General features: G+C 39.9%; 1 protein-coding gene across 6 annotated transcripts in view; it reads right to left on the reverse strand.

Moving 5' to 3' along the window:
• Positions 1–15037, reverse strand: part of Ate1 (arginyltransferase 1) — a 125813-nt gene that overhangs the window by 49143 nt on the left and 61633 nt on the right. For 5 of the 6 annotated variants that reach the window (XM_036195107.1, XM_036195097.1, XM_036195078.1 and 2 more), the window contains one exon: positions 13290–13389. The exons of the other annotated variant lie outside the window; for it this stretch is intronic. In XM_036195107.1, the coding sequence (XP_036051000.1) occupies positions 13290–13389 (100 nt within the window). The remainder of the gene's footprint in view (positions 1–13289; positions 13390–15037) is intronic. 6 annotated transcript variants of the gene reach the window in all.

Below are 15037 nucleotides of genomic sequence, written 5' to 3' on the forward strand. Positions count from 1 at the left end.
TCAAGAATTGGCAAGCAGTTATTTATGTGCCCTCAGCAGCAGGAAGCACCAACCTGTGTTCTCATCTGCTACTAACTCTCAGCTTTTGTTTCCCCTGCCCTCTCCAGTTCTCTCATCTTGATAGCTTTTGAGTCACTGACCTCTTTGAAAACCAGATAAAAGAAAGTCAAGGTCTCTACTCTAGATAATGTGTCTTAGAACAAACATTTTCTACAAAGTCCAACTTTGCCGCTCCATGGTTAGAAAACCTAATCTGTTTGTTGCTTGCTGTTTCTCATTATGAATGTCCGCACTGTAACTATAACTCCTCTCCACAGTCCAATCCTAGCTTTACCCTTAAAGAAAAGGATCTGAGAGGTTTGCTCATCTCCTCTTCAGGAGCCAAAGTTTTACTGCTAAGCCTTACATGATACTAATCTACCCTAGAACAGCTAGCTGAGTTTCTGGGTCAGGCACCCCATCTCCAGGCCAACAACCACAGATAAGATGGCAGGATCACACAGTACTAAGTATGCTGATATAGAGTCAAAGGCAGCATTTTCTTCGGCAATTTTCCTCAGAAAAGACAAGTAAATATAGCAAACATCTGAATGAAAGGGTGAACAAAATGGAGAGAGTTTAAAAAACTGAATGATTACAGTAAATTGAATGGGTCACAGATTAACTGTAAAGTAACTGTAATGCACTGCTGGCAGACACCTGCATGACAATGACCCGCCTCAAAGCAAACAGGGAAGACTCAGGAGAAAAGGAACCCCCAAAGACCAAGCAAAGGGACTGGGATTTAAGAGAACCAGGTGAAATACAGATTTCTTAGCAAAATGATCCCACATACCACATAAGTCATTTTTAAATGTCATGACTCAGGCCACCTACAAACGACAGGAGTGGGGAGACTGGTAGAAATTGGTGAAGGTCCTAGTGGTGGGCACCTTGCTTCTCAGCGCTAGCATTCTCATTTTCTGCAGCACAGCCAAGATGATTATTGCTGCTCAAAGGTTGCTAATAAGGGATTTGAAAGTGTTAATGTAGATGTGACGAGTACAAACTTTTAGTGCTAAAACTTGGAAGGCTAAAACAGGATCACAAATTAGAGGCCAGCCTATGGATTTGAATGGTGAGCCAGTAAAATTTTAAACAAGGTCCTTGAACCTTGGTACTTCTGACATTTTGGGTCAGGTAATTCCCTGTTATTTGGGCTATCCTGTGCACTGCAGAAAGTTTCACAGCACCACTGACTTCTAACTCATTAGAAGCAAGTAATACACATTCTTCTCTAACCACCTCAGCTGTGGTCATCAATAACATCTGTAGACACTAGAGGCACTCCCAGAAGAAAGGCACTATTCCAAGTAGAAAGAGGGATGCAGAATAGGTCTCTCTTCAGTTCACTTCACTCCCCTTCTCTAACTAATAATGTTAGAGCATGGTAATGTTATTTTGCTAAAATGCTTACACTGTAAGGTTATATTATATAATTATACAAAGTTTACTATTATACTCCCCAGAAGTTCTTTATGCTATATTCTAGTTAATATTTCAAGGGTTTTACTTACAGTGAGTCATACACAATTAGATGCTGTTGAGGTCCAAATGCCTCTCTCCAAAATTCATGTTGAAATTCATTCCTCAAGGTAGTGGCATTAGGAGGTGAGCTTTAAGAAATGAGTAAGTCAGAAGGACTCCATCCTGATGAATAGACAGGTGGTTTTTGAAAGGAAGGAAACTAGCTTAGGTCCCTTTTGTTCTTCCCTTAGGCACAGCATTGGTTCCCTGTGTCCTTCTGTCCCCTCTACATGAGACCGAGTTCAAGGTGCCGTCTTGAAAGCAGAGAGAACAGTTCTCACCAGACACAGAAACTACCAGTGCCTGGATCTCAGACTTCCCAGGCTCCAGAAGTTTCAGAAATAAATCACTTGTGTTTTTTTTTTTTTTTAATTTTTGTTTTGTTTTGGATTTTGTTTTTGATTTTTAAAACGGAAAATGTAAATAGACATGCCATGTTTATTATACATGGCATCATACAATGATGCTGTTGTACTTTGTCACCTAACAATATAATGGATACTCTAAATCAATAAATTTAGATACCACCATTATTTTAATATGTAGGTCACAGATGGTCTTTCAAAAACATGATTCAGAAGCAAGAACCATAAAAAACAGGCTTGTACTACATAAGGCATTTCCATGGCAAAAGGGAAGGCAAAGATATCCTAACACAGACACAAAAGTAGCAACTTCATAATGGGGCAAAACTGGTGAACATTAGGATTAAGAAATTCTTCTCCTTAAAAGATACAATAAAGAGAAAGAAAGAGCAAGCAACGAGTAAATGTTGTTATCCATACAGCATTTATCCAACAAATGATTCTTATCAATGATGTATAAGGAATACCTACACCAGAAACTGGGAACAACCCAGATGTCTCTCAACCAAAGAATGGATAAAGAAAATGTGGATACACAATGAAGTATTACTTACTCAGCTGTTAGAAAAAAAAATAGCATCATGAAATTTGCAGGCAAATGTAAGGAACTAGAAAAAAATCATCCTGAGTGAGGCAACCCAGACTCAGAAAGGCAACCATGATGTGTACTCATTTATAAGTGGATATTAGCTGTTAAGTAAACGATGATTACACTACAATCCACAGACCCAAAGAGGGCTCTAGGAGGAACACAGGAACCTCATGTCCCTAGGAAGGGGAAATAGAATAAATTTTTCAGGTGGGCATGGGAACAGGAGAGAAGGGAAGGAGGGAATGATGGAGGGATGGAGGGAGAGACAACTGGAAGGAATAGGGGGGCATTAGGGAGTTGTGTGGAAACCTAGTACAGTGGAAACTTCCTGGAACCTAGGAGTGTGATCCTAGCTAGGACTCCTAGTAATAGAGGATACAGAGCCTCAACTGGCCATCTTTGATAACCTGGCAAGGCTCCTAGTAGTGGGACTGGGACACTAACACAGCCACAAAACCTTCAACTCACACCTGTCCTGCTTGCAAGATATGCTGGGGCGATGGTGGGGGTCAGAGAACAGAACAGGCACTAGATACAGAGGCTAGAAAATGGTGGCACTCACACCTTTAATCCTAGCATTCCAGAGGCAGAAATCATCTGGATCTCTGTGAGTTCAAGGCCACATTAGAAACAGCCAGGCATGGTGACACATGCCTTTAATCCCAAGAAGTGAGCCTTTAATCCCAGGAAGTGAGGGCAGAAAGCAGAAAGTATATAAGGCATGAAAACCAGGAACTAGCCTGGTTAAGCTTTCAGGCTTTCGAGAAGCAGTTCAGCTGAGATCCATTGGGATGAGGACTCAGGGGCTTCCAGTCTGAGGAAACAGGATCAGCTGAGGAACTGGCAAGGTGAGGAAGCTGTGGCTTGTTCTGCTTTTCTGATCTTGCAGCATTCACCCCAATAACTGGCCTCAGGTTTGATTTTATTAATAAGACTCTTTAAGATTCCTGCTACAGAGGCCCAAGCCACAGGAGGGAGCCCATACCAGACACTGCCTGAATGGCCAAGAACCAGAAGTTGGTTGGCTCAGAGACCTAGGGTAAAACCAAACACAAATGTCCTCCCCCCACCAAAAAAAAAAATCAATGAAATGATTCCTAATCATACTCTCCTAGACACATAGATTGGTGCCTAGCCCAATCATCATCAGGGAGGCTTCCTCCAGAAGTTGATAGGAGCAGATGCAGAAACCCATAGCCAAACTTTAGGTGGCACTCAGGGAAACCCCACAAAAGACGGGGAAAAAGGACTGTAGAAGTCAGAGGGGTCGAGCACACCAAGAGAACATGATCCACAGAACCAACTAAGCAGGGCTCACAGGGTCTCACAGAAACTGAAGAGGCAATCATGGAGCCTGCATGGGTCTGCTCTAGGTCCTCTGCATACATGCTGTGGTTGTTTAGTTTGGGGTGTTTGTGTGACTCCCAACAGTGAGAGAGAGGAGTGTCTCTGACTCTTCTGCCTGCTTTTACGGCCCTTTCACTCCTACGAGGTTGCCTCATCCAGTCTTGATATAAGGGTTTATGCCTGGTCTTATTACACCTTGTGTAATAAGATATCAGTTTGACTGGTATCACCAAGAAGCCTGCTTTTTTTCTGAGAGGAAATGGAAGAACATTGGAGGGAGGGGAGACTGAGGTCGGGATGTATTGTATGAAAGAAGAATTTAAAAAAGGAAAGAATGCCTACAAATAACTAAGAAAAGTCACCCTACTGATAAGTGGGCATAAAACCTGGGCATATGACAAAAAGCCAACAATCAAATAACAAGGTGTTCAACACTGACCATATACAGCAAAATGCAAAATGAAACCACATTATACATATATTGAAAGGATGTTGGGAATAGGATTATAAATTTGTATAGCCTCTTCAAAAAAAATAGGCAGTATGAAAGGAACAAGGATATACATATCTTGTGACCTGGCAATCTTGGTCTATACTCACTAGAATACATAGAGACGGTCACCAAAGACATGTAAGTCAATGTTAACAGCTGCACTTGCATTAGTCAAAAAAGAGAAGCAGTATATCCACCACAGAATGGAAATATGAAACACAATATATTCATTAAATATAATACTACAGTCATCTATTGAAGACAACCTACCATTACACACAACCAGATGGAGAAATCTCACAGACACAATGTTTGGATAAAAGCCATTCAAAGTATTCTTCCATTTACATAAAGTATAGAAACAGGCTAAATTAACTATAGGCAGGGCACACTTTTAATCCCCAGCACTGAAGAAGCAGAGGCAGGCAGATTGTTTTTTTTTTTTTTAATTGAAAACTAGTCTATTTGTCTAAATAGCAAGTTACAGGGCAGCCAGGGCTACACAGTGAGATCCTGTCTCAAAGGAAAAAAAAAAAAGGCCAAAAATAAGAAACTTATAAATTATAAGTAAAAATCAGTCACAGAAAATACAAGGGATACTCGAGTTGAGACTCCTAAATTTTCCTGTTTCCATTAGAACCACCTGCTTTGTATGCAGTACTCATGACTTCCTTTTACTTCTCAGTTTTATTTTCAGACACTAATCTGCCTTTCCTACACAATGCATGCCCCCCCCCCCAAAATCTTCTGACTACTTTCAATCTGCCAATAAATTTGCTGAACACGGGTGACAACAACTGATAAGATGCCTGGGGAGGAACAGCAGGACTTGTCTGATCATCTTCCTTTGCCCTGACATCTGTCATGATCTTTTGCACAGAGCAGGTCCTCCATAAACATGGACAAAGCAGGTATCTGTAAGACAGGGCTCAAGGGAGCTCAAGGTAACAAACTTAAACTTGCAAATAATTCTGAGAAGCAGAGATGTACTTCTAGCTTTAACAAGAACAGGATTGCTAGGAATTGGGAAACAGGGGATGGTTTTCTGGTGGCATGAGTTGAGTTTAGAAAGAAAGCACCACCCTGCACAGGAGAGAAAGCCATTTCGAATGCAAGGGAGAGTGAGAAGTTTTAGGCAAAGGAAAAAGGGACTGGTTGCCAGGAAATGGATCACACAGAGGGAAGCAAGCACTCTTCTTTACTAGGTCAGGATAAAGTTCAGGTACTGGTATTTTTCCAAGGTTCCATATTACTGATTTTTTTCAAAGGTTAAGAATTATGCACTACCCTTAAACATTCAATTTCACTGCAAAGAGATGATAAAGATAATTAATATGACCTGTGGTTAAAAGGACTAATTTTTCCCCATTAATATTTAACTTTAATAAGCAATCAAGGGCCAACAAGATGGCTCAGTAGGTAAAGACACGTTACAAGGCCTGACAACCTGGATTCCAGCCTTAAAATCCCCATGAAGGAAAGAGAGAACAAACTTCTAGAAGTTCTCTGATCTCTCATGTGCTCTAACATGCATGTGCACTCACACAAACAAATGTGAGAATTTAAAACTAAATAAATTTAAGCATTTTAGGAATTTTGTTTTTTGTTTTTTGAGATGGGTTTTCTCTATGTAGCTTTGGAATCAGTCCTGGTACTGTCTTCTGATGGAATAGACAAGGATGGAATTGAACTCACAGAGGTCCATCTGCCTCTGCCTCCCGAGTACTAGGATTACCCAGCTAGGATATTTCAAAATGAACTCCAATTCCTTTTGACAATGATCTATCTTTATTTTTGAATGTATGCATGTGTCTGGTCTGAGGAGGCCAGAAAGGGCACTCATTCCTTTGAGCTGAGTTACAGGTGGTTGTTATGTGAATGCTGGGGAACCATGTTCAAGTCCTTCACAAGAGCAACAAATGGTTTTAACCAGTTATCTCTCCAGCCCCTGAATCCAATTCTTTAGTTTAGATGCTCCTTTATGTCACTACAATTAAATGTGACTTAATGCAAACACTGGGAAAGTCAACCACCTTGGCTTTAATTTTTTCATGTGTAATGAGAAGCTTAGGACAGATGACCCTCAAGGAACTACTTTTGCCACATGTCTTTGCTTGAGACAATTTTAGAAACATTATTTGGTGATGAGAGCAGATTCTTTTACTTCCCACTGCCTCTAGGAGGCATCAAAATCCCTTACTAAAATTATTCTGTAGTGGTTTATTTTACTGACTATGTCTAATCCTTTGGACAGTTGACATCAAAAAAACAGATGCTGAATCAAAAGAATCCAGTATTTTGTTCTGTTCTGTGGGTAACTGATGAGATCATTTGTATTCCTTTCAGCCCAGCAATAGGAAAGTCACTACCACATGTACCCACATGCAAGACCCTGGGCTGCTAGACTGCAGTAAAATAACATTTGCTGGTCTGTTTGGTCAAGAAACTTTGAAGCTCAGGGGTTTCAGTAGCACACGATTTTGCTAACACAGCTCTGCTGATGCCAATTAACATTTTTATAGGTACTTTTGTACCAGTAATGCCAAAAGCCTTCTTGTGGGCAAAGTCCTACAGAATTCCAGAGGTTCTGTCTGCCCACAGTCCAGCTGAGGCACTCAGTATAAGGAATGCTCAAAGATGAATTAGCTCTTTGTTTCTGTTCTGCTATTTCAGAACCCTTTCCGATGTTTCCACTGATGTCTGGCCATGTCATGACACCAGAGCAAACTGCTTGAAATCACTGTTTACTCTGGCCTGCATACAGGTCTGCTTAAAGGACTTCATCAAAACACCCCTTTCAGAACACACAACAGCCTTTCAGTGGCACTGAGCAACAACATGGAAGCAAAGTATTTTAAATTACACCTAACAACACTTCAGTAAACTCCAATTTCTACTTTCAAAAGTAATCAAGTAGTTAGTTTTTAAATGTATTGAAGCAGGTAAAAAGGAGAATATAAAGTAAGCTTTATATGTAAATAGTGAACATTTGGAAAGCATTGGAAATGCTTTTTTAAGTTTTAGCAAAATAACTAAAAATTTTTTAAGTAAAAAAATCCTTTCTAGATAAGGATTAAAAATTGAGATGTGAATTAATATAGAAATTTAAGAGAATAACACCAAAGATGGAAAAGGAAAGAAAGAAAAAAGAAAGAGAAAGAGATAGAGGGAAACAGATGCTAGCTAGCTAGATAGACAGATAGGTAGGTAGGTAGGTAGATAAATGAAGGTTCACTATGCACAAAGTAAAAATCTGAACAAAGCTGAAAGGATTTGTTTTTTTAGTAAAGGCTTATTCCATAACACTAGAAGTTACAAAGATAACCTATGAACACAGAAACACATTTATACCAATGGCACCATTAAAAATAAAATATAGGGGCTACAGAGATGAGTCAGTGGTTAAGAGCACTGGCTGCTCTTTCAGAAGACCTTGGTTCGATTCCCAGCACCCACATGGCAACTCACAACTGTCTGTAACTCCAGTTCCAGGAGATCCAATGTGCTCTCTGGCCTCCTCATGCATTAGGCACACAAGTGGTGCACAGACATACATGCAAGCAAAACACCTACACACATTAAAAATAAATCTTTAGCCGGGCGGTGGTGGTGCACACCTTTAATCCCAGCATGTGGGAGGCAGAGCCAGGCGGATCTCTGTGAGTTCGAGGCCAGCCTGGGCTACCAAGTGAGTTCCAGGAAAGGCACAAAGCTACACAGAAAAACTCTGTCTCGAAAAACAACAACAACAAAATCTTTAACCAAAACCACCTTAGGTAATCTAAATGTTGTAAACTGAGAAACCATAGCAGAGATGAGAACTTACTATAATGTGTTGTTTATATAACTATGAAAATAAACACACAGTGATTTTATCTTGAGTGGTCATCATTAGCAACTCAAACAAAAGCAAAATCTGTTGACACAGGAAGACAACTTGTAGGCTCAATAAGAGTATTCTATAAAAACCTTCTAAGATGAACTCTTATAAAGCTCACAGCATTTCTGTATAACCACAGAGAAATTCAGTGGCTCCGCAAAACCTCTCACTTTGAGCCACCATAACTGCCCAGATCAGCTCATTCTAGGACATGAGCCTGCACAATCGACACAGGATGAAGTATGACTTCCATATCCACACCATGCTTCTGTCATCTACTGCTGAGTAGCAAACCACTGCAACACTCAGCAGCCTAAAACAGTAATTCCTAACTCAGGACTCTGAGCAGACTGGAGCTCAGTTGGTGCTTTTGCTGCAGGTCTCTTGGATTTAATCATGCAATTGTACAAAAATATCCAAGACAGCTTCAGGACTCTCTTTACAGTCAAGCAGTTGGATCTTCTGCATGACACCTGGCTTCAAAGATAGAAGTGAAAAATGACAGCCCTCTAAGACTATAGCCCAGAAATCCTAAACAATTATCTTTATGGTATCCATTAGCCAGTGAAAGTCAGTCATCAGGCCAGTCCCATCTAGGACAGGCAAGTGGACACTAGCTCTGATGGGCAGGGAAAAGGTAGTGATCCTGAGAACCTCCAGTCATCTCTACATGGAAAAGAAAGAATCATCATTTAAGCATGACTTTATGACAGTTTCTTACTCAATAATACAATGCAGGTAAAATAAGCTGTTTTGTCAATATCAGACCTACTTTTGTACATGTAATATATTTTATATAACAAATATATATAGTAAGGGCTGTTAATTTGAACAAATCTGTACAAGAAAATCCAAATGAAACATTAACATATCTTCAAGCATAGTTAAGGGCACTTGGTACTGCTTTATGCACTGCCTTGTAAATACATACAAGCCCTAAATTTCCTTAGTGCATGGCTGTGTAAGGGACAGAGTTGAATTTAAGTGCTTTCCTCTATCTCTACCTTATTTTTTGAGATGCAGTCTCTCTTTGAACCTGGAGCTCACTGGTCTGGCTAGACTGGCTAGCCAGCAAACCCCATCTCTCTGTCCCTGTACTCCAGCACCGGGTTACAGACATCCAGCCACCACATCTAGCTCTTTACATAGGTGCTGGGTACCAAAGTCAAGTCCCCATGCTCATGCAGCAAGAGCTTTACCCACTGAGCAATCACCCCAGCCCTTAAGGAACAATATAAAAATTAAAAGCAGTATGTTCTTGAAAACCCAAGTGCTCAAAAACAGTGACTCCAGGCAAATGCTGGCTTTACAAAATAAATTAATATTAAAAATTCTATCATCTCACAGAGATCTACAAACTCACTAATGATACAATTTCATGACGAAAACATCTCTCCCTAGAAGATAAAATGAGGACACAAATTAACTGGACAAAAAGTCTAAGGTTTTCTGATTTCCAAGTCATCCTCTTGTAATCTATTGTATTTTACAGTTTTGATGATATGTCCAAATTCTAAAGATACTGATTTGGAGGCTATAGAGATGGAAAATTCCTAGAATTCCAAGTTACATTTACACTCACCATTACAGACAGATACCTTTAAAGGCATTTAGTAAGCAACAAATACTTAGTTTAATACTATTTACAAATATTGAAATAATGGAAACTGCCAGCAATTCTCCTTTGGTACTATTATGATAACTATTAGTAGATCAGCAGTACTACACAGAATCATAAACTCAAGTTGCCAATTTATTAAGTTATTTGCTTTCAAAACTTATTACTTCTTGGAACATTACTCAGAGACTTGGTATATACACTTTACTTTCTTTTTTTAAATACATTGATCTCCTGTGTGTGTGTGTGTGCGTGTGTGTGTGTGTGTGTGTGTGTGTGTGTGTGCACACATTGCCATGGTGTATGTATGGAGGTCAGAGGACAACTTGCAGGAGGAGGACTGAATTCTAAGACAGCATGAGAGAGTTAAGAGTCTTTATCTGATGAACTCTTGCCCTGTCCTCATTTTTCTTTTTGTCTTTTGAGGCATTATCTTGCTAGGAAGCCCTAGATGGCCTGGAACATATTCACTGTTCGCCCAGGCTGGCCTCAAACTGATAGTATTTTTCTTGCCTTGAGTTCCCAAGTGCTAAAATTACAGATGTGTATCATCACACCTAACTAGCTCTTCACATTTTTCAACTCTCAGTATAGTTATGCCACTAAATTGAGACTGTTAACAACAAGCAGCCATGCCCTACTGGAACAGCAGCAACCATAAGCAAGACTCTCTGGTTAGACCCCCAGCTTCCTCCACCACAGTTCCTTCAGTGTCCTCTCAGCGCTCAGCTCCCTCAGTCATGTCTCCAGATCTTCCTTTTATTTGACGTAGGATTCCTCAAACCAGTAAGAATTGTTTTGTTTTGTTTTTTCAAGACAGAGTTTCTTTATATATCCCTGGCTGGAACATGCACTGTAGATCAGGCTGGCCTCGAACTCACAGAGATCCCAAGTGCTGGGATTAAAGCCATACACCACCATGCCTGGCTCACAAACCAAGAACATTTTAATGTTGTTTTTCAGTTTTAACTTTTATGGAAGAATTATATACTTTTCCCCAATTTCCTGACTTTTCAAAAGACTTCTCTCAGGATTCATGATTTCAAATACATACCAAAAATGCCAGGAAGAAATTCCCATGTGAATATAGCTAGTCATTATTTCTAGAGACCATGACTGCTGACAATGGAACCACCAGCTACTCAATACTCAACCTCAAAGCTTTAAAGTCATGATCACAATTACTAGGTCCAGTGAACTACTCTTTCAAAGGACAGGAAGGAAAAAAAGTGAAAGAACAAACTTATAGATTAAAGAGATTTAAGGTATATAAATTAAATGTAATATATGACCCTTGTTTGGGTCCTAAGTCAAATAAATTGATGGTGAAACAGAATAAAACAAGAAAATAGGACCACTGACTATACCAGATATCAGAAAATATTTAGAAACACTGTCAGGGCTGGAGAGATGGTTCAGAGGTTAAGAGCACTGGCTGCTCTTCCAAGGGACTTAGTTTGTGATGACATTTTGTTGTACCATAGTAAAATTTGCCTGAAGATCAGAGGATAGAGCCAGCACTAGATTAAACATAGAGGCCAGGCAGTGGTGGCACAGACTTTAATCTTAGCACTTGGGAGGCAGAGATCCATCTGGATCTCTAAGTTCAAAGCCAACCTGGACTACATGAGATTTATTCTAGGAGAAAAACAGAGCCAGGTAGTGGTGGCACACACCTTTAATCCCAGTACTTGGCAGTCACATACCTTTAATCCCAGCACTTGAGATCTCATGCTTTTGCTACCAGTATTTGGAAAGCACACACACCATTAATCCCCGCACTAGGAAGGAAGTGATATGGCAAGGCAGAGGTATATAAGGTATATAAAGCAGGAGGAGACAGGAACTAAAGCCTTTTTGGCTGGAGCTTTTTTGGCTGAGGACTCAGAGGCTTTCAGTCAGAAGATTTGTGGAGATAGGATATCCCCTTCCATTCAGCCTGAGGATTCAGTAATGGTGAGAAGTTTCCCTAGTGGCTTGTTCCTTTGTCTCTCTGATCTTTCTGCATTTACCCCAATATCTGGCTCCAGGTTTTTATTATAAGACCATTTAGATTTCGAGCAAAAGGGTTCAATTCCCAGCACCCACATGGCAGCTAATGACTATCTATAACTCCAGTTCCAAGGGATCTGACACCCTCACACAGACCTACATGTAGGCAAAACACCAATGCACATAAAATAAGTAAGTAAATAATAATAAAGTAAAATAAAAAGAAACACTGTCAATACTCTTCAGGTGTGGTGATAAGATTGTAATCATTTTCAAAGTGTTTTTATGCTTTAGAAATACCCACCAAAACATTTACATATACAAGGCCCAGGTATAACTAATGGACACTTACTAAGCATGTGCTAAGTCTTGGATTTGATTACCAGCACCCAAAATACAAGAGGGGGCAGGGAAAAAGCAGTCCTGGACTCTTCAGTTAAAAAAAGATATAGCTGACATGGTAGCTCACATCTTTAATCCCAGCACTTGGGAGGCAGAGGAAGGCAGATCAGAGTTTGAGGCCAGCCTGGTTTACATACCAAATTCCAGGCCAGCTATGGCTACATTAAACCCTGTCTTCCAAAAAAGGGATATCCTTATTAGGTTTCAAAATAATTCAAAAGGAGAGGAAGATGAGAGTGGAGTGGAAAACCAGGTAAGAGAAGATAGATGAAAACAGTGGGGTAGTGGGCACACAGGGATCCCAGTGAACAGCTTTTATTTTTGCATGCTTCTAAACTATTTCATATTGTTAAAAACAAACAAACAAATCCTACTTTTATCCAGGACAGGTCTTTTATGTGTCTAGCTGTCCTTTCTCCTATGAAGGCCTCATGGGTTTGGCACTCTGATCCCTTACTTACAAGCATCTCTCCCTGAACTCTGTGCATATCTATCCTACCTACTCTTCATTTGAGCCCCTCCTTCCTTCTTTCTCCACTCTGGAAGAAAACCCCACATCCTCGTAGGCCATCTATCAACCACTCTATGACCCAGTTTTGCTAAAACTCCCCCAGCATCACCTACATTACATATTTTAAGAGTGAGAACACTCCCATCTCCACACATCTCAGAGCTGAACACCACACAGTGAAGCAGACAGAAGTGGCAGTCGGTCACAGTGGCAGAAGTCTGCTCCTCTGCAGTTCCGTACCAGCACTTAGGGTATATCAACTGCCTTCACTAGACACTCCGACAACTATTTTTTAAAGGGAAATTGCAAAATGTACTTAAATCACACACAAATGCATGAGATCCCTGTCAGCACAAGAAGGCTGTGATTCTCACTTCAGAAAGAACTTAGGAACAAGCAAAAAGTCTCCTTAATAACCCAGTCCCACCTCTACACACTCCAAATCCTCTGCCCCAAGATGCACATTTTACTGAAAATTTATCTTCTGTAATGAAAACAGGCACAGGCATGAAGCTGACATTACCTTGTATCTCATCTTGGGACAGGAATGAATGTAGAAACCCATATAATAATAGCTGAGTTGCGATGTTTTCTCATGCAGTTGTCTAGTAAAAGCAATTTCTCTGCAAAAAAAAAAAAGGGGGGGGGGGGTAACTGTACAGTTAATTCTGGTTTCAATTTTCAAAAATCTATGTAATTCAATAAAATCTAATGAAAAGTATCAAAATACCCAATTCTTAAAAGAAAAATGATTTTTGTGTTTGTTTTCGAGACAGTTTCTCTGTGTAGCCCTGACTGTCCTGGATCATACTCTACAGTGCAGGCTGGCTTCAAACTCAGAGATTCAGCTCCCTCTTCTGAGTGCTGGGATTAAAGGCATGCACTACCATGCCCAGCAAGAAAAATGATTTTTAAAATATAGGATAATTATTGCTAAAGAGAAAGAGAGACAGACACACACACACACACAACCTCTAAATTATTTTGAATAAACACATCTAAGTTCAAATTTTATACTTTATTGGGCAAAAGAGCTGACCTATAGCCAACATAACAAGAAGACAAAGCTATCTATAATACTTAGTATGCTCTAGAATATTCAAGGAATCTGGGCTGTTTTAACAGCACAACAAATTTTTTAAAACTTAATAGCCAATACGATACATGTCAGGAAAAATTATATATGCATTTTCACACAACCCTTCAGAATGTATCTGATTCACAACTCACTGTGTACCTAGGAACACAGTTTATGTACACAATTTCCCTAAAATGAGAGGGACAATATCACATTCTCCCTCCATGCTTTCCTATTTATTAGCAGGGATGAGGGCTGCTGAAACAAAGAAGCTGAATCTTCACTGAAATGCTTATGTGTGAAGTGGTTCTAATTTGTATTAAGATAAAACTTGACAAAAAATTTCCCCTACTTATCCAGCTGAATAGGCAGGCTGTATATGAGTTTTAATAAATTTAAATTTCTAAAGCAGGAAAAATGTTGGTTTTGTCTTTTGAGAGTTTTCTTTTATTTTTTCTTTTTAATAGCATCAATAAATTCATAAAATTCAAGAGGTTTTGTTTTGTTCTGTTAGAGAGGCTTTATGTAGTGTAGCCTATCCCAGAACTTGCTCCATAGCCCAGGCTGGCCTCAAACTCTCACCCTCCTAGCTCAGCTTCCTGAGTGCTGAGACTGCAGGCATACACCACCTAGCCAGTTGAGAAAGTCCATGGTTTATTTTGTTGGTGGTTTTTGTTTTGGTTTTGGTTTTGGTTTGGTTTTTCGAGACAGGGTTTCTCTGTGTAGCTTTGTGCCTTTCCTGGAACTCACTCTTTAGTCCAGGCTGGCCTCAAACTCACAGAGATCCGCCTGCCTCTGCCTCCCAAGTGCTGGGATTAAAGGCGTGTGCCACCACCGTCCGGCGAGAAAGTCCATATTTAAAGGACTACTCTATTCATTTTTCCAGTACAAATTTAAATCTTTGAAAGAATATACAAAAATTAAAATGTTTCTATAACAGAATAAATGTTACTATTCCTAGAACTAATCTACTTTCAAGATTCAAACTGAGGAAAGATTCAAGCAAATGCAAGAGCCTCCACACCAACCCACACTCAGTAGCTCTTGACCACAGCCTGGCTAGCCAAGGTGGCACTTGTTTTCTTGGACCTGCTTATTTGGGATCACTGCACTACTACTGACTCAGATCCATGAGCCACCCTCAACTATTTCTTCACACCCATGTCTGATACTCCAACAAGTTACAGGGATCT

Source organism: Onychomys torridus, chromosome 1 (genome assembly GCF_903995425.1).
Source record: "Onychomys torridus chromosome 1, mOncTor1.1, whole genome shotgun sequence".
Lineage (NCBI taxonomy): Eukaryota > Metazoa > Chordata > Mammalia > Rodentia > Cricetidae > Onychomys > Onychomys torridus.